The sequence below is a fragment of the Chelmon rostratus genome, chromosome 16, assembly GCF_017976325.1.
Source record: "Chelmon rostratus isolate fCheRos1 chromosome 16, fCheRos1.pri, whole genome shotgun sequence".
Taxonomy (NCBI): domain Eukaryota; kingdom Metazoa; phylum Chordata; class Actinopteri; order Chaetodontiformes; family Chaetodontidae; genus Chelmon; species Chelmon rostratus.
In genome coordinates, this window is record NC_055673.1 from 24,060,124 (window position 1) to 24,081,113 (window position 20,990).

The 20,990-nt window shown below is 43.5% G+C and overlaps 1 protein-coding gene across 1 annotated transcript in view; it reads left to right on the forward strand.

Moving 5' to 3' along the window:
- gatad2b (GATA zinc finger domain containing 2B) overlaps nt 1-20,990 on the forward strand; it is a 51,558-nt gene that overhangs the window by 7,256 nt on the left and 23,312 nt on the right. The window contains exon 2 of the mRNA XM_041955795.1: nt 20,003-20,383. Within this exon, the coding sequence (XP_041811729.1) occupies nt 20,004-20,383 (380 nt within the window). The 5' untranslated portion in view covers nt 20,003. The remainder of the gene's footprint in view (nt 1-20,002; nt 20,384-20,990) is intronic.

Sequence of the window (20,990 nt, forward strand, 5' to 3'; positions counted from 1 at the left end):
AAAAGTTAACCCAGAGTTAACCCCCTGCAGTCCAGCCAGTCTGCTGCAGTCGGCCAGATATTTTGCAGGTGATTAGATTAGATTAGGTGATGCAGATTAGCAAAGTGCAGGATGAAGTTTGAGAATAATCCGGCTCTATAGAGCAGAGGACCTATGAATGCAGACTTTTTTGGCCCGTTGCTATAGAGACGGGCAAGCTAACCGACTATGGTGGTGGTAGGGAAGTTGTGCGTGCATGTGCGCGTGCGACGCAGGGGCGTTAAAGGCACAGATCGCCACACAGTCACAGATCATTTGTGATAGAAGAAACTCATCTCTGCATCACCACTGTACACTGAGAGTGTACCGAGTGCTTCTGCAGTCACACTGACCGACGTAATCGCAATGAATCAGGATTCTCAGTATTTGGATCACATAGCTTGTGAAAAACAAAGTTGGCAAAGTCAGTAGGCTACAGCTGTTATTTCATTTTGTCAGATACATATTTAATCAATATTGCATACGTTCTGCTGCTATGTAAACATGGCCATCAGCAAATACCAAACACTACAGGACTCTGATCAGGATTTTGTCTGGACATCAAAAACTATTAACAAATGCACATGATTAATAAGTGATTATGTGGGAATGTATGGAATTCCATAGTAATCTTACAATTGGAAGAGTCATGTTTTGATGTGTAACTGAAGACCTGCTGAATGACAGTGAGGTCGGATTCTCTTGCAAAGAGCTCAGACGAGTCTGTGTGCATCACCTTGTGTTTGAGAAGAGAGAAAACTGCATAATGAACTCTTCATAAGAAAAAATGTTTTTGGAGTGGGTAACCTGTATCTTGGCACTAATTGATTTGTGTGATGTTAATGAATGTGTGTAAAACAATAAAGCAGGGAGTGGCGGTGTGCTAACTGTAGTAAAATGAAAGGGGATGGGGAAATTGCTGTTTTATTTGTCTCAGGGTTGAGAGAAATGGCCCAGAAGTCAGTGGTAGTGCAGCTGTGACTAATCCAGCCAGTGAATAAGCAGTGTACAGATCATTGCTGCATTGCTGTACTGCATTTAGCCAGGTGCTGCACAAGGTCACCCCAGTCAACTTGTCTGAATGCAATTGTCCTAATGCTCACTGTATACTGAAGGGCTTTTCACACTGCATATCCTTAGCCCCGGGCTAAGAAGGTTCTAAGAATGCATTTAGCCCTGGGCTAAGTGCACTGTGAAAAGCCTGTGAAGGGCACAGGCAGGATCGACGACTGGGGATGAATAATTGGGCAGTTCTGCAGTAGCACCCAATGAAATCTTTACAAATTACATCCTGACAAAACATGGATGGTCTCTTTATGAGCAGTGATCTGCAGATTTAGATTTTACTAAGATGGGACACTGACAAAACACCAGTTGATATACACAGAATGCACAGTGGTGGGTCTTGTAGTGCACAGTGACTCAAGCCCTACATGTTGCACTATGAGCTGAGATGGTGTTACACCAAAATATACAGTAGTGTTTGAAATGCATTTCTTGTGGAATGGCACTTTTATTTTACCCCCGAAACAAATTCAACATTTATGTGCTGTTTGTACACGTGTACAAGTAATTCATAATGGCTTTAAAGTAGTTAATAGATGTGTTAAGAACTACTTGAAATGAAGGAGGCTTGCAGGTGTCATAAGGAAAAAGAAAAAACACATTTTTGTGCTTGGATTAATAACTGGTGCACACCAATGAGTTCATTCATGATGTCAAATGAATCAATTCATGCTCACAAATTAGTAAAAGCACTCAACTGTCAGCAGGAACTGAAATTGGAGATTGTTGTAGCCACTCTGGTCAGTTAACCAGCAGCTGTGTGTGGTACTGAGGGTATACAGATACTTCATTCCTTTCTATTCATATTGTGTGGTTATCATTAGGATTGGAGCAGGCAATATGGCCAAAATTGTCCATCAAGGTATATGGAATTTCATGTCACGGAATAGTAGTTGTGATGTAAATTCAGTTAGGAAGTGGTTTAATAGAACCATACTGGACCTTCATCCCGTTGGATTATTTTCTTATATTGGGAACTTCCATATGAACAAAAACAACTGCTTCATGTGAGGCAACACTTAAGTTTCAAACAAAAGACTCAAAATAGTAAAACTAACTCTTTCAGAATGGAAGTTCAGTAGCTTCAGGTTGAGAACAACAGAGATGCAGTGGAGGTCGCCACCAGCTGGTTTAGGCGAGGGGAGGAGGAGGAGGAGGAGGAGGAGGAGGAGGAGGAGGAGGATTCCTCTGTACAAGACTGTTTTAGTTGATACATTTCAGCGTTTGTTATCAATGGTATTCTGTGTAGTCTGTGTGCGGCTGCATGCATTGGACCATGTCTCCGGTACCTTGACAGTTCAGCTAGACATTCCAGCCCTAATTGGTAAACTAACTCAGGTCGTCAACAGTTTATGTGACGAGATGGAACATTTTGCTGCACTAGACTTGTAGAGTTGCTGAAGTTCTAAATAGTTCTTGTTACCAGCTTGATGGGGAGAATTAGAACCCGGTGTTGAGCTCAATACTGACCACAATATGTCTGTAGCAGCAGTTATCACAAACTGATGTGGCATTGATTGTCTGCTGAGAGTCCTATGATAACGTTTTCTTTGATTAGACATAAATCCACATTTTGTGACTATTTAGAGCAGCAATTAACGGTTATTTTAATCACGGTTGATTATTAAATGTCATAAAGTTGTAAAAAATGTCCATCACAGTTTTTAAGAGCTCAAAATGACGTTCAGATGTCTTGCTTGTCCACCCAAAAGTCCAAAACTCAAGAGATTCAGTTCATAACGATGTACAACAGAGACGAGCTGGAGAACAAACTGCAACCAGAGACCATCTTTGATGTCTTGACTCTGTGGAAGAGGACTCACTCTCTCTGTAGATATAAAGAGCTCATTGTCAGGTAACGAAAATTATTTTATTACTTTATTTATGATTAAAAAAATTGGCACAGAGCCTGATGGAGAAACTGAAGCTTTCCAATGTGACCAGTAAAAGATACCAAGACGTGGGTCACACGAGTCCTGAATTTTAGTAGAAGTATGAATATAACATAAAAGAAGCACTTTAATCCAATAAAAAGATGTGTCCTATTTGTCCAGTGCAGCAATAACATTGATATTGATCAGGAGTCACTGGGTCACATGGTGTGGAAGCTATTGAAAAAAATGCAGTTAATTCTATTCTTATATTTGTTTAAAACAAATGCATCACACATAAGCAATCAAAATTGCGTGGTCGTCGTCACGGCTACAGTCTGACCACATGTCCACACACTGATTGCCTGTGCACGGTGCGAGAGGAGGGCCAGGCAGAAGGCATTGCCTCTCCTCTCCTGTAGGCTACCTGGAATGTTCTAAACAGTGTGTTGGGGGCATTTGCGTGTCATATCAGTGTTATGTCAATAAAACACACATATATTTCTCTGCTTAACCAACTGTCCTCCCTCCATGATTGCCACCAAAGACTGGATGTCTCTTAATTTCCCCCACCTGAACCCTGACAAAACAAATTCTCCTAATTGGACCTGATAACTTTCCCCTGCAGTTAATCAGTTTATTGGTCCGTTTCACTTAAATATCAAATCTTCCACTAAAGAATCTGGGTATCATTGTTGTCAGTATATGACTTTTGATTGTCATGTTCACCCAGACTGGTTTTCTTCATCTTAGAAATATCGCAAAGATCAGATGTGTATTGACTCCTACAGATCTCGACTATCAATCCACACCTTTGTTTTCTTCTGTCTATATTATTATAATTCCTTCTACATGCCTCGGACAAGCTGCTCAGATCATCTGCAGCTGGCACAAAATGCACCTGCCAGGCAGTTAGCTACAACTAGCCAATGGTCCCGCATTACTGCTGCATCCCTCCATTGACTTCCTGTAATAAATCAGAATAAACTACAAATCCCTGCTGGTTACATATAAGGCACTGCTTGACTTCGCTCCGTTCCATATTAACTTCTCGACCACTCTGATTCTCTAATCTCGACCTTTTACCCATCCCCACTGCTTCCACTGCGAAACAAAAGATGATCGTGCTTCTGTTTTAGCCCCAACCCTCATCTTCTCCAATCTATGAGATTTGCTGAATCTTTGGACTGAAAGCTCGTCTTTTTATACATCTCCATCCCTGACTTATGTTTTGGTTCAGTTTAGCTCGGCCTATCTCCTCCTGTGTGTGCGTGTGTGTGTGTGTGTTCAGTTGTCATTTCTCAGTCACTAATCTGCCGTGTCTTGTACTCTTGTAAAAATAGCGTCCGTAACATTTACTCCATTTGTTAAAAAAACACCAGCCCCTAACAATGATGCTCTGGCTGTGTGTTATTCCGTGGTGTTGACTGTCAGGGTCAGTGTTGCTGATCAGTATTGTATGTTAACGTGTGTGATTGTCTTTGGCTCGTTGCTGTCTCTGCTCCTGGCTGCCACATTCAGCCCCATTTTAAGATGTCTGTGCTACCTCTGTGTGCCTCGCTCTGACTAAATGTCTCATGTTCCCGCTGCTTTTCCCTTTTTTCTTTTTCTCTCGTTTGGCTGGTGAAACAGTGTCTGCCCCACCCTGTGGTCTGAAGTTCTGCACTCAGTCTTTTCTTGTCAAAGTGCCAGCTCTTAAAAGAAGAGATTTTCTTCTTTCTGCTCTGAAAACACCGGGGCTGCTCCTCCTCCTCCTCACCTCCCACCCTGGCTCTCTCTCTCTCTCTCTCTCTCTCTCTCTCTCTCTCTCTCTGACTGTCTTACTGTGTGACGTCTTGACCACTAACGGCTACATATTAAGAGATAATTCCATACCCTGAGGTTACAAACCGGCTCAGACTGGCTCAATGCGTTTTCACTGTGCTTTGCAAAAATAAATAATTTCAAAAAAACAAAACAACAAAAAAAGAAGGAAGAGAAAAAATGACGCCTGTGCCTTTTTTAAAGGAACACGAGGCTAATTGGCAGCAGGAGTGCCACAGCAACAAGAAACACACACCTGTTGTCAGACATAAGGAACAATTAGTAGCATATTTCTGTAAATAGGATCCCAGGTTTTACCTCAGGGAACAAAGTAAAGCCATTTCCATTTTTATTGGGTAGTTTTTCTATTATTGGCCTTTCATAAAGGGAGCACTTAAAATAGCTCTGACTTTACCACAAAGGATCTCAGTAGTCCTACTACTACTAAGCTGGCTTGTTTTCTCCTTGACTACATTATTATTATGTTAACATTTGCCACTTTTTTAAAGTACAGTGTTAAAATTAATGCAGTCGATTTTGGGCAAATATCTGGTTGTGATTTTTTTTTCTGACAAATATTGTCATTGCAGTTTAAATTGTGATTATTTTTAATAAATTGGGGGGCCAGGGATTGAACCACAGACTTGATTAGTGGAGGAGCCACAGCCAGTCAGTTAAAAAAAATCAACACTAAGCCCTCCTCGGTAAGATATTGCATTGGTGGTTTTGACATTACTCCATTTTTTATGTTTGCTTGTCGTTGCAGAGCTTCTTTGGTGTCAGTAAGCACAGGTTTTGGTTATACGTGTGTCAGTCAGTGTCGCAAGTGTTGGTTATATGCAGGGGGCGCCAACGTGAAACTGGAGCGGAGCAAAGTGTATGGGAAACACTGTTTCAGACAGGTTGCAAGTTTATTTAAAGCAGCAGCAGGAGATTCAGTCTAAAACCAGTGAAGTAACAAGCTAAAAGCCGAACTCCTCGCGGTCACGAACAATAGCCGAGTGCGCACCAAACACCTGAGCAGCTAACTTACGAGCTGATTTATTTTGGCATGTGTTTGGTGACATACAAATGCTGTGTTTATTTTTCTTACATGTTCCCATCAGAATGAATTTGATTGGATTTGGCATTAAAATGAGTCTGGACTTATTTCTTAAATTGACACCATCAGACTACAAGACCAGACACTCTCTGCAAAGCTGCATTCTTGATCATTCAACCTGTTTTTTATCAGATAAGATCAAATCTAATGTGGCATAAGTTACACTAAATTACAAAGAATGATTGGTTTTGTCAAATCTCAATGATGATTGGAATCCAACTTTCTGTCCTCCTTTCACAGCTTCCTAAAGACACTTCCTTCATACTGACAGTCATGTGAGATGTAGGAAACCTTTTGGTTAACTGAGAGGGAGTCACGTTCGCTGCCTTGCAGGTGGTTCAGCACAGGAATGGATCAGATTCAGCAATTATTCCATCATTTTCTGATGCACGATCAAGATGCTGACAGTTTTTGGATGCTGATGTCTGTCATTCTGACCAGAAAACACTTCCATGACACAGTACTTTGAACAGTCTGGACAGATCTCTATGGAGTTTGTTCATGGTCCCCAGAGGATCTCTCCTGATGATTTGGTGGCCCAAACATCCTCAGGCCAGACTGTCCAGACTGTGGTTTGCTGTAATATATGTTGTAAATATTCATGATCCCCAGAGGACAAACCCAAATGCTTATAATGTACACTGGATCTTTTCCCTGTTCCAACCCTTAAGCCAAAGTTTCCACTTACACACACGTTGCATCATCTACGTGGCAGGCAGCTATAAAAATTTGAGCCTCTTCTCTGGAGGATGTCTGTCCATTTCCATCATTATATGACTTTTCCTGTCGTAGCTTCTTAAACATAATGGTTTGCTGCTTTTCTTTGTTACTTATGATTGTAAATGAGTGGGTTTTGAGCTGGTGGTTGGACAGAAGCAATTTGAAGACGTCAGTTTGATTTCTTGGAAATTGTGATGAGCATTTTTCACATTCTCTTTTACAGACTACTAGACTAAAAGATAAAGCGATCAATTGTGAAAATAATTGGCAGATTGTTCAATGATGAAAATAATCGTTACTTCAGTAATCAATAATTAATGGCCAGATTGCCATGAGGTTTCCTGACCACATCCATCTATGTTGTAATTTCTACAAATGCATCATTTTTGTCTTGGCTTATGCATGATTGTATTATGTGTGTGTGTGTTTATATAATATCTCTCTCTCTCTCTACATATATATATATATATATATATATATATGTGTTAATGGGTGAGGACTTGGCAAGGTATCATGACTTTGTCATTGCACTCCCACTAGTTGGCCTGGTTGCCTGCGTGGTGGAGGTTGGATTGTTGAGTTGTGATTATGGTATGGCTATCAGGTGTAGCTCCTCACTAAGGTTGGGTTTGGTAGCATTTCATTGAATCTGAATTCAAAACAAATTTGTGAAGCAAATCCAAATGCTTTCTCAGCCTTTGTCAGATTTGACTTCAGATCATCTTATCTTATCATATTTTGTTGACTGAGAGGCAGAAACAGTTTGTAGTGGCAGCTTAATTAATGTTGACAACCTGTATCCACAACCTGAAACTGAGATGAGCAGCAAAAGATCTGACATGTTGATTAAATACGTGTAACGGATTTGATATAACACTCATAGCCAAGGTGCTATTACACTTTACTTTTTTACACGTTTTGCAAAAGCTACTTGATCCAAGTAGTGGAATTTTTGATACAGAACTATTAAGTTATTTTAACCAGTGAAAGAGATGTTCAGTTCGGCTAAAATCAGAAGCTGTGAACTCTGGTTTGTGCACTGCAACTCTTTGCTAATGAGAGAGGAGAGATAACAGATTCAGTCACAGTGTAATGCATTTTGCCAACCTCAGTCTCTGAACTGAAATCATCTCTCACATTCACAAACTCAAATTTCCACTCTTATACGCAGTGAAATTTTCGCGGGATAGAGCCCAGAAATGGTGCAACCAGTCGATGTTGTATTATACTACGTGAATGTATCAGAGCGATTAACCAGTTATGAAACTGATCACCAGATAACCTTCTGTGGCTAATTGATTAACAGACTAATAATCTGAGCATTAGTTTGGTTGGCGTGGAAACGTTCGGACAGTGTGGATGAAGACCTCTGCTGTTTGCAGTGTGTTGGTATGAGATGAATCCCCGACACTGTTTCTTCCTCTCACTTCTTTTGCTATGCTCTTTGTCTCCAACTGCACATTCACCCCTCCTCCTCCTCCCCTTTGCCCCCTACCACTGCCCCCCATCCCCTCCCATCAGTACCCTCCAACCTCACACGCACATGCACACCCCCACCCCTCAGGCGACAGCAGAACAGGAATTGATTAGTGGCACTGCTTAAAAATAGACGACTGGTTGTCATAGCAACGCCCACAATGAGCTGTTGTCTAGTTTAATAAAGAGCAGCGTTGTGTCTGAGCGCTAGGTGGAAGGTGTGTGTGTTGCCTTACGTGCTGTGTATTCACAGTCAGCAGGTGAAAGTGTGTATAATTATCACATTGCGGTCCTGCTGGATGTGACTTCTGTTTGGAGTCAATGCACCAATCAATTCAACCAACAACAAAACACCACCAGCATCCTTCTCTCGTCTCCCATTGGCTCTGAATCTGTATCCCACGACCATCAACTCCTGAGCCACTCCACACAACCAATTACAACTCTGTTGCTATGGGCTCCATTCTGATTGGCCTCATTAGTGTCAAAAACTGGCCATATGCAAATTTTGGTCATATTCCCAGCAGCCCTGTCATCAACATCCTTTACAGCCAGGCATCCTCTGTGTGTGTGTGTGTGTGTGTGTGTGTGTGTGTGTGTGTGTGTGTGTGTGTGTGTGTGTGTGTGTGTGTGTGTGTGTGTGTGTGTGTGTGTGTGTGTGTGTGTGTGTGTGTGTGTGTGAAAATGAACCAGCGAGCTGAGCCACTGCCTCCTGTTGGCACAGGGAGGGGTTTGTTGTTCTGGACATCTCTCCATCTTTTCCAGCGCTGGCTAAAGAAGCCAGATGGTAGCTGCCTCTGGTAGTTCCCTGAGACTGTTGGTATGATTAGACACAAGCAGACTCTACCACAAACACAGCAGCTTCTGTCGGACAGGTAGAGCTCTGCTGTGGACAGGACATGAGCTGGTCTCAACTTTATTTCAGCTGTTCTGAGTCAAAAAGGCATCAGTGAAACAGAAACACAGGTGAGACTGTCTGTGTGCTCGATGAGTCGCGTGTTGTGCTGCTGTCAGTCTGCTGTCTGTTTTTGTCATTCTTAAGGGTTACGTGATGAGCTGCCTGGATATCAACAAATAATACATCATTATTTTTAATAACCACATGGGTCTGAGTGAGTTACTGGACTGTTTATACCATGGACCCTTGCCCCATAAAACCACTGTTAGTTTCCATGCTGTCTGCTGGACCGGCTGTTCTCTCTGGGTCACCTTCTCCCCTGCATTGGTACTCCACCAGTTGTGCTGGTTTGTACTTTTTTGCCCTGGCAGAGGCAGGAATCTAGATCCATATACTAAGCAGATAATTTCCTACCATTACAAGAATCGTGTCACATAATTGAATAAAAATGTGGCCCATGTAGTGTAGATGGTTATAAGACATCTTTTGGGGTTGTCTCAACTACATAACTGTACAAACAGATTGATGCAGGTCAGTGTGTCATTTCAAAGTGGCCCAACGCTACAGTTGGTTGTTGTGAAACTCACCCAGAGATTCTACTGGGCACAGCTGTGCTGCTGTGTTGTTCTGTCCTCCACCCAGCGTCAAACTCCACCAGGAGCTTTTCAGAAGCAGAGCGTTTGGCCTGCCTAATTTTGTTGACCTGCTCATTTAGTCGTTTTGCCTTGATGTCCGTGTTTCTACCATGGGTAAGTAGGCTACATAGTTAAATGGTTTCTTTTGCTGTCTGTGTTAATTGTGTTAATTGTTGATATGTAATTAGGAGTCTGCAAAGGGTGTTTGAAAATTGACCAGATTCTCTATACTGTCGCCGTGCCTGACTTCCCGCCTGGATCAGTCTGCTCTGTTCACGTTGACACGGTTGCCGTCAAAAAGTTCGTATTGTCCGTGGAGCGGAGCGGAGAGCCACGAGGACGCTTTTGATATGCACCACAGTACTTCTGGTGGAAGGTTTGAGCCACTTTCCTGTACAGCAGTGGTCCCCAACCCCCGGGCAATTGATCAATTGGTGCCGGGCCACACAAAAAATAATCAATTATTTACGTTTTATTTATTGTCTAAGTCTGAACAATCTTTTATTTTGAAAAATCTTTTACTTGAGCGCTCAAATTTAACCCACAAGCTAGCAAAATGAGTAAAAAACAGACATGCTTGGAAAGTTTCTTTGCGAAGGGGAAAAGGCCCAGTGAAGAGACAGAAGAAGAGCCCTCGACTTCCTAGAAAAAGAAAGCTTTTAACAGACAACAGAAGGAGTCCTACTTGAAATATGGATTTGTGGACAGGTGATTCCCACACACCGAGCCCGCTCTGCATCATATGTGGTGACCAGCTGTCTAATGAGGCGATGAAGCCTTCAAAACTGGATTAAAAGACAGTGTTGTTGGCACAATGTTACGATGAGTTGCATACGAGTCCACAGTGGCTTTACGTTTATTTGTATATTTACAATATAAACAATCTGCATACACCCCCCCACCCCGGACCGCGGTACAATTGTCAAGCGGTTACCACACTTAATAGTCCTAGCCAAAGTTCTTGCCATTGGAGGCCCTCCTCGTGTTGTCACGTGGGTGACATGGTGGTACTCAACCTGGTTCTGCCTCCATTGAAAATATTTATATGAGACAGATAACACAGGTTATTTGCTGATTGTCAGCTTTAGCAAAGAGTCACACACCCTCACACTCAACTGCAAACAACTGAACACCCCTTGCTTCATCCTCCCCTCCATAGCCCATGAAAAGCACTCTCTGGAGCAACTGTTCAGTTTGTCTTTGTAGAAACATGGTGGACTCAATAGAAGAGGACGTGCTCTCTGTAGACATAAAGAGCTCATTCTCAGGTAACAAAAACTTGATTCTAATTTTCAGGTGATTATACACTAATGATGTTTAATTGATGTATCAAAACATTGATTTTCCATGTGACTCTTGTGAACTACAGACAGTCCCTAAACTTTCTTTTCATCTGGATGATGCCAATGAATGTGCGTCAGTGGAACGGCATACAGCTAAAAGCTTCCAGGCAGAACTTAAGCCAGCATTCATAAGTTGGTTCCTCGTTATGTACATAGGGGCCGACATGGGATGGAATCACAGAATTTAATAAGAAAAATGGAATCAGTCTGAATCTACAACGTGCATACAATTAAACAGGGCTTTGCCTAGCATTATAGCATTTTTACACAGAAGTGGAAGTGGAATGCTTGTGTCACACAAGCGACACACACACAGTCATGTGGCAGAGGTCCTCTGAGAGAGAGAGGGAGAGAGAGGCAGGCAGCGCATGAGCGAGAGCTCATCACTTCAACAAACTGTCAGAGGTGAGACCACATTGGCAGATGCAAGTTCACTGAAGACCTCATGGCTGTATGACTCTGCAGTCAGATGTTCTGTGGAAAAGGAGAAAGCTACGTCTGTTCCTGGTGCCTCCATCAGACCCACCTACTCGCTGTGTTTGAGCTGCATTTATATATTTCATATTGACCTGTTGAAATGTTATCCATCCACCACATGATTAAACACTTTTTGTGATGACAAAATGTGCTAAAATCATAAAACAAAGAATTCAGGAAAATGAAAACATGGAAAATATGGAATTTGAAAAAAAATAAAACATCTCCAGTTTCCATAGGGCCCTCCACACATTCATTTACACACTGTGTAGCCTGCGTGTTGGTGCCTGCTTGGGACTGTGACTGCTGTAATGCACGAACCATTACAGCTCCAGTGTGCGAGGCTACCGGGAGCATCTCCCGTGCAGCTCTTTCCCCTCGCTCTGCTATCTTTACCTGCCATTTCTACTAGAGCAGGCCAGTCCCAATCACTTCAGAGACAAACTTAACAGGACCAGTAAGAAGAACCTCAGTTTTGTCTGAATTGGAAAGGAAATTGACATCCATTCCTTAATATCTGTCAGGCAGTCATGGACTGCCCCATTATTACCCATGTCGTTTTACTTAACTGAAAAATACATCTGCATGTCATCAGCGTAGCAGTGGTGAGAGATGCAATTGAACTGGCTGAGCAGGAGGCCCAGAGCTAACATGTACAGTGAGAAAAGGATGGGACCAAGAGCAGAGCTTTCTGCTGTTCACCCTGTGTGACCTCAGCACAAAGTCCAACCACACACAGCCTTGAGCTCAGCACTGCGACAATTAAGATGACCTACATGCCGGCAGGAAGAACTGCTGATGGCTGCCTTCATGCTACTCTGTATGATACTGACTAATGTGGGCTACAGGCATCGCGCAAGAGACTGGCCTTGTCAGACGTTTTGTTCCCATCTTACATTAAACTTTACAGTAAATCTCCTCTGTTGAATAATCACACTTTTAAAGCACTTAGAGATCACACTGATGTACCAGTGAAACAGAGCTGAGGTGAGGCAGAGCAGGATAACGGTAGAGCCGCCTCATTATGTCGTAATGATACACAGCTAGTTGCAAATCGAAAAAGTTTCCCTTCAAACATTGAACACAATATTTATTTTATACATAATAATATGATGATGTTGCCATTCTCAAGACGGCAGACACCACAGGAGAGACGGTGAGAGTGGAGATATGAATGTGAAGAGCATTTTGTGATTTACAGTGAATGATGACCCTCAGCCTTTAGCATTTAGCATTAGTTTTGTATACGTCTGTTTGTTTACCTAAATGAAAGGAAGCCAGTGTCAAGATCAGTGCATGGCTAGACGTGGAGCAACAGCAGAAAGTTAGTCAAGCTCATCTGGGTATCAGATAAAGCCGTCACCCTTCTCCTGTCGATGGACACACAAAGCAACTCTGGCATGTACGGCGGCCATACCAACTTTAGCCCTGCGTGAAAAAAACGCAGCCCTCTCATTCGTTTGAACGCCAGCGTGTTGATGCAGCAAGGAGGGCAGTGCAGGGTAGTCCGATAAAAACCACTGGGTCATCCCGGTTCTGCTTTTACTATCTGTTCTCCAGCATCACCTTAAACATCAGGACCCCTTTAACGCAGTCCTGATGTCTTTACCAGTACACGTGCCCTGACAACAGCACTTTTCAACAACAGAGGTCAACAGAGGTTTTCTGAGAATATCAAAATCAGAGAATAAGTGGGTGTAGCCTTAAATGATACTGATTCGGGTTCAGGTCCTGCCAGTTTGTGCCACAGCCGCCATTTTGCACCCATCACCACCATTTTGACGGTAGGATTAATGGCGCAAATGGAGGCGGTTGGTGATTCGCAGCACCGGATCAGTAGTTGCACAGTTTTTTCTTTTTTCTTTTTCTCTTTTTGTCTTTAGGTAGAGATGGGAAATCAGGGCTGACACATCTGGCTCCTGCACCTCAGTGATAAGCCTGACATCCACCAATGAATCAAACTGTTGAAAAATGAAACAGAACGCTTCCCCGGTCGTGTGTAGAAAGCAGAGTCCAGGAAAAGGAGAAGGTGGAGGTGGTGGAGAGACAGAAGGCGGACTGGGAGGAGAGGAGTTGCATCAGCCAAATGAATTGTCATGATGCAGATCATGCGTGAAATGAGCAGCAGATTCCTCAGTGCTGTTGCAAATGGCCTTATTACCATTACACTCGGTCAGCTGACAATGGGCCCGTTTGACAAACGGTGTTAACCTGGTGTTGAGCCACACAGGACGGACCAGGACAGACCAGTACAGGACAGGACAGGAGGGAGCTCTGTGTTGTGGACCTACAGGAGGAGTCTGAGTGTGACGAAAGGCCCCTGCTTTAATTCTATAAGGAGGACATTTTAGCAGCAGCCATCTGATCGACAGCTCTGTGCATAAAGAACATGGTGTGTGTGTGTAGGCTGTGTGTGTTGGGGGATGGGAGGAGGGAATTAAGAGTTGGCATTATGTCAGGAGAGAGCTGCCATCTCTGCCTCCTTTCTAGCCCTACACACACACACACACACACACACACACAGCCTACACACAAAGAGCGAGGATAGTGCAAGATGAAGAATAAAATCCCTCCTCTCTCAGTGTGTCTTGGCTGTGTCACTCCTTTATTACCCCCCATACACACGCACACACACACACACCCGTGCACACATGCCTACGGACTCTATATCCACTTCTGATTGGCTGGTGTAATATGAACAAATGAAGCCCTCAGCTCTGGCTACATTTAAGGGGCCCCTGAAAGTAAGCATGTGTTTATTTTTACAGTGAAAGAGGGGGGAGGAAAAGACGGAGGGTTTGAGGAATTGGGGGAGGGTAGAGGATCAGGGAGGGGTTTCTTTGTGGTACTGTACAGCTGGAGCAGGAGAAGGGGTTTCTGTTGGAATGCTGTGTTGTACGTGGATGTCTGGACACCATCTATCTGCCGTTTCATGACAGAGGACCTCTTCCTCGGTTCTCCACACCATGGAAGCATTGTGTTACCGGCGTGAGGAGTCTTTTGTCACATTTTTGATAAGGATGTCTACCTGTCCAACTTTGTCTTGGTGTTGGCTCTCAGAGAACTGTGGTTTTGGCTCTGGGTGGAGCTACGTTCGCCCTCTATCAACCTCCACCCTGTCTCTTTCTACCTCTCCGACCATGTCTTTTTCTTTTCTTTCTCCTTTATTACATTGGCCTGGCAGAGTGCCCAAAGCAAGAGGGGTGGGGTGGATGGGAGGTGGTGGGAGGGATTATGGAAGAGGGGGGGGTGAGGAGAAAGAGGGAGGGAGAAAGAGTGTGTGGCTTGTGTAGCAGCTGACCGAAACAGTCATTATATTATGTAAAGGCAGTTGGCGGCGGCAGTGGCCGGGGGGAGGGGGAGAGGGAGGGGAAGGGTGTGGGGTGCCAGTTACTGACGCGCAGCGCAAGGCCGACCCTGATTGGCTCATCAGCGCCATTCTCAGCGGTGCTCTCTGGCTCATTAAAGGTGGATGTTCGGCCGAGAGGTTGCAGGAGCTGCTTATGTTTTCCTCTCAGCAAATGGAGGCGACGACTGGGCTCTGCAGCTGCGCCACAAATTAATTAGAGAAGAAGAAGTAGTGGCGGGGAGGGCCACATTGTGCCATCATTAAGACTCCTCCCTGTATTAAAGAGGCTGCTGTCGATGCGAGGAGGATAACAGAGACGTTACAGAAGGACAGAGTGAGCAGATTAGAGCGGTGGCAGCCACAGCACCATGATACAATAGATGAGGGGAAACGATAGAACGACACCAGCAGGAATAATCTGCTAATAGGAAGCTGATTAAGTGATAACGAGGCCAATTAAATCTCTGTCTGAATTACAGTCACTGACACTCCAGCGTACATGACTTTTTTTGCCAAATCCAGTGTCAGTGCAGGTGCTGTTAATGCCGCGGTGCAGTGCTGCAAATGAAAGCATCCATTTGCATGTTTGGCCACACACATGACGCACCGCCATGATGGAGGAGAAGCCTGCACATTTAGTTGTTCACATTTAGAAAAACAACTCGCAGGTTCCAATCACACGGCAGCTGACAGTGACACACGGAGGACAGAAAACGCAGCGAACGGGCTTTGTTTCACCTCCAGGAGGTGCAAATCATGGAAAGTTTACAGATAATGTCGATTTCGTGAAGGATGGAAGTAAATGGAACGGCTGTAGCCAATCATTTGAAGCTTCGAAGCTTTATTCACAACGTTGACTTTCACATTCTAAATAAATATTTGCAAGAGCACAAGCCCGCGGTGGTTTTGCAACATCAGCTTTGAGGATTGTGATGTTTATTCCAACTTCAGGATATATCTGCTGCCTTACCTTCGAAACACAGCTCCGCTCGCTCACCAGAGCAGCTCCAGTCTGCAAATGCGTTGCTCTTCGTCTGTCTGTGCAGAGGAGCCTTCAGTGTTGATAGGCTATTACTTGTGACCTGTAACCAATCAGATGCTGTGGGCGGGACATTGAGTGAGACTACAGAGTGTGACTATAGACAGAAAGAGGCGGCTGTAACAGAGCGATATTTATACGTATTTTGACGAAACTGGTGACTTATATTAATTAAGTAAAGTTGATGTCAGGAGAAAAGACTCATTTAATCCAACGAATCGCATTATTCAAGTCAACGATTTTTTGTATAGGATCTTTTTTCCTTCTTTTTGGGGGGAGATCATTGAAAATCTTCAGAAGCTTTGAATGTTAAAAAAACATTTTTTTTCAGCAAAGCCCTAATAAATGGAAGCCTGTGATTTGCACAGTAGTCATGATTTGTAGAAAATAGACGAAAACACGCCAAATCACTGGTTCATGACTGGTGGGTTTTGCCATCAAAAAGCAGCCTCAGAAAATGATGCTTTGTTTTCCAGTGGTTTGTCTTTCGTCAGGAAAAAGTCCTGCTGCGGGCCAAGGCGTCGCTGTGACCTCGATGTAAAAATTGCCTCGTAGCACTCTTCCTCGGTTCAAACTCTGAACCCGGTTGGGATGACAGAACTCACCACTGATACCGTGCCTGCCCTTCTTTGCAGCTGTAGTCACTGTTTTTGAGTCATGCTCAATCCAGCCACCAGCTATTATAGTAAGTACAGCTTCCGTCATGCGTGAACTATTATAGAAACTTTGATCTCTGAAAATAAAATTCCAACTCGCTGATTTATTGAGACGAGTGTCTTTGCTTGCCATAGACAAAGACGAAGTGAAGCACTGAGCAGCGCCAGTGAAACATGCTGTGGATTAGAGGACCTTTTCAGGTGTTTTCCACAGGTCGAACTCACTCTGGTTATCAGCACAGCGGTGCTTTACCTGGTGATTGTGCATCCTGTAGGATGAAATAGTATCAGCTAGCATTGTTTGAATTACTGTTAACTTAGCTGCCTGTACAGGTGTCGTGTCTGACACCTTAGTCTGTGTTAGATGCTTGTATAATTCTAGATTAATTTTTTTATATTGTCATTTGTTGGGGTCAGAACGATATGCCTCATTTACACACTGACAGCGGGAAAGATTCCTGTGGTTACAACTCTTTCAATTACTTGAAATTGGCTAAATCCATAAAGGTAGTTTTTATTGCAGGGGTGTTCTGTTGGATTGCACTTTATTATACAGAGCTTCCTGTTATTTTGTCCTGTTATTGTTGCATAGATCAATTGGTGAGATTTAATGTTGCGCGAAACAGTGCTACTAGCTGAACTTGGGGGTGAGGAAGGCCTGTGGGTCCGAATGGGACCCTGTTTCAGTCACATCATATACACTGCAGCCTCAGAGTTTGGAATAGAAATGGATTTGAAACTGGGCCTGCAGGAAGTATACAGTGACTCTTTCTGCTTTGTCATTTCCTAGTCCAGCTTGTGCTGTGCTACAGCTTCTTGATTGGTTCACTGCTCTGTCAGCCCCCATGCTGAAGCCAGTCACATGACTAAGCTAATGTGCTCATAAGACTTGGATTGTTGCTGTCCTTACAAAAGTCTTCCTTACTGGTATGAATCACATGGCAACACACACACAGAGAGAGGCATCAAACATTTCTCAAATGTATTTGTCACCGTGAAGTACAGAGATCCAGGCTATTCTTAGCCTGCTGTGGTTTAACCCACTTCCATCTGAATGAGCTTACCATCAGCTGCTCATATTGTCTGATTATTTATTTATCCCTGTTGCATCCTGGCATTCACTGCACTGATTCTCAGGTCACTGGGGTTATATTGGTTAGTTCAAATCTTAATTTGACTCAGGTGGTGTTGGAAAGGGAACGCTCCCTGCTCTCATTGCACAGTGCGGGGTTTGTTTTGCTGTGCTACCAGAGGGACATCCAATGGCAGTGTTGGTGAAGAAAGGGTTTCATGGTCTGTATTGGATGAGTTTTCAGGATTTTGGGGAACTCCTGACAGTCTAGCACCATCACAGGTAGGACTGTACCCAAATCAGGATATCCAGGGTCGACTCAGGCTAGGTTTATGTTCGACAGTGTCCTCAGCGCAAGGGCATACGCATCTACAATGATGTCATCATGTCTGCTGCATGTTAGGGTTAGGATTTTTGTAACTAGGTGCGCACTGCAGTACACTGGCCAATGGGGTTTGCCTCTGCAAACATTTTTATGACCCTTCATTGAGACAGGGGACAGCTTTTCTTATTCTACATGCACAACACGTGTCAACAATTTTACACTTTTGTATTCAATGTTTCTGCCTGTGGCTAGTCTGTCCTTTATATTGAGAACATTTACACAGTAATTATTTTTCAAACGCTTTACTGTTCAATGAACCAGCACATCCCTAGCATCAGGTTTTGTCCTTCTAATAGTCATAAACAGAAATGCAGTATCTCAGGAATGCCTTTAGAAAATTTCCTGAAATTTGCCACAAACATCCACTTTAGCTCAAGGATGAACTTGGTCAGATCCTGAATTGGTGACACTAATCTTGGGCGTCCACCTTGAAACTGTGCTGAAGATGTGTGTGACACTTCCACGTTTTACAATTATTAGCTTCTTTGCAGCAACATCCATATTTAAAGCATTGTAGTCCAGCACAAGCTCAATGGTTCTGCTGATATGGAGCTTCAGATGATTATTGTTGCACCATGTGATGAAGCTCTCTATCAGTCCTCTGTGCTCCTCTACAGTCTCTAAATGAAGACAGCGTGTGTCTCTCTGGAAATTATTCACTGGAATCACATGGTCAACATAGGGCTAACTTACATTTTTGCCAAATGTAATACACTTAATACCTTTAATTCAATTCCTTCAAAGTCTTTACTTCATACATTACATGAGTCTGGATAGACATGGATGTAAACTGCAACATGACTGGTTGGTTGCGTACAACTGTAAGGCAGTTTTTATAAAGATTGTGTGTTTGCTCCCATATATATATATATATATATATATATATATATATATATATATATATATATATATATATAGAGAGAGAGAGAGAGAGAGAGAGAGAGAGAGGAGGTTGCATAGCATATATCATTACACCTAGCCCTCATCGTAGGAAAAGTAACATTCACCTGGTGGTCTTTGGGTTGAAGGAAAGCTGCTGTGGAAAGAGAGACACAGTGTTGATTCTCCTCTGGGTCTCACTGTAGCTCCAGCTAGTCTCTTCACTCCTGCCTTTCTGTAGTTCTCCTGTCCTAAACTTTAACTCACTCTAATTTCTTTCTAAAGACTTTAACAAGTTTGGTTCATGTCAGATGCTTCCATGTTTAAAAGCATGGCACTCTCTGCTGCTGAATGATACCAAATATCATACACTAAGTGAGTGACAGACAGTTTAAATCCAGGTTTAAATGTCAAATGGCAGTCATGTTAAAGCATTAAATGCTTTAGTCTTCTCCAGAAGGCATGAGAAGAGAGGAGGGGTGGGGCTCTTAGCACACTCATACACTTGTGCTGCCTGTGGGGGTCCATGTCTTTTCTTTTTTTTTTAAAGAACTTAAATCCATTTTCTGGATTAGGCGTATGTATAACCTCTCATAGGTCCAACAAAGTCAATCATAACACTAGTTTCATTCCATGTGGCTGATTGTTCTTTGTTTCCTGAGTTCACACCATGATGTGAGCTCCCTGGTCACATCTGGAGACGTGGGGTATTGATCGTTCATCAGGTTAGTGGGGGTTAATCTAGCCCTGAACCAGCCATTTGTCACTGATTCTTCTGTGATGTTCTCGAGAAGGTCTTTGCAAGGCCTGTAGCATGGCTGCAACCAGGCTGGGGAGATGTTTGTCAGTTCACCTCTAAAACAAAAGAATTTTGATCTCATTCAGTCTTTTGTTGTTGTTTTTTGTCGTTTTGTCCCTGTTGAGCTGTATGTCCTTTATTCCTTTGCAAGTACATTGAGTTCAATGTTTCAACTGGTGTCAGATTCCTTGTATGTGCACACTACTTGACCAGTAAATCTGATTCGGATTCTGATACTGAAAGGTGTCAGGAAAGAGGATTTGATGCCATCAACCATTTGACGAGTGCTTCTGATTCAGTGTACCTTCGCACTAAGCTACACGGCAAAGTGTTTGACTTCAGTCTAGTTGGGGTTTGAGATCCTGATAGTTGATGTTTAATGTGCCTCTGCTATCCTTTCTGTCCACTCTTGCAGGATGGAGCGGATGTCTGAGGAGGCGCTGAGGCTCAACCTGTTGAAGCGAGGCCTGGAGTCGCCCAGCGAGCGAGAGGAGGCGCTGGCCAAGCGCCTCAAGATGGAGGGCCATGAGGCCATGGAGCGCCTCAAGATGCTGGCACTCCTTAAACGCAAAGACCTAGCTGACTTAGCAGCCCTGGAGGTGGCAGGGCCCCTGGGGGATGGGAAGGGCCCCGGGGCCAGCAACCTCCACCACCAGAGCCTGATGGGTGCTGCTTATGAGGAGAAGCTGAATGGGAGTCTGAGGTTGGGAGGCCACGGCGGCCATGTTGGACCCAGCAAGAATGGAAAGGAGAACATCCTGGATGAGCCAGTGGATATGAGCGCAGGGAGAAGATGGTGAGAATAAAGTATAAGTTTTTACACATAAAAAGTGAATGAACTGAACTGTTTCCCTCTGAAACGCCAGTCTGTACAGAGAGAAAAGAACCTTTCTGATGCTCGTCCATTGATTATATCTGGGATGGGAGTTAATGGGCATCAGAATTCGTCTTTGGTAACTAATTTGTCAAAGGACAATGAGAGTGTAAGAAATGTGTATTATAAGAAAGTTTTTGTCTGTGACCAAAACTTTCCTAAGACACTACTGGGAGGTTGTTGTTAGTAATATTTCTGAAAGAGATACCAAACCATTTCACTGTCACAGCAGAATCAAATAACCGATGACTGTTCCATCAGTAATGCAGAAAAAGTTGTATATTTTCCACAGAGCGCCAACAGTCTGCAGCTTTTCATTCCAGCAGGTCCTTTTCCCAGCAGACAGTTGGACTTGTCATAATAGGAAAAGCTCTGATGTTACTAATGACATTAACAATGGCTCTGTTCTATTCAAGTGTCACAGTACGCCATGACAGTCTGACAGTGAGCCCTCGTGAACAACACCAGGGCCCTGAAAGTGAACGCGGCCATCGTTCATTTGATATTTCCACCTGTGCCTTTCCTACTT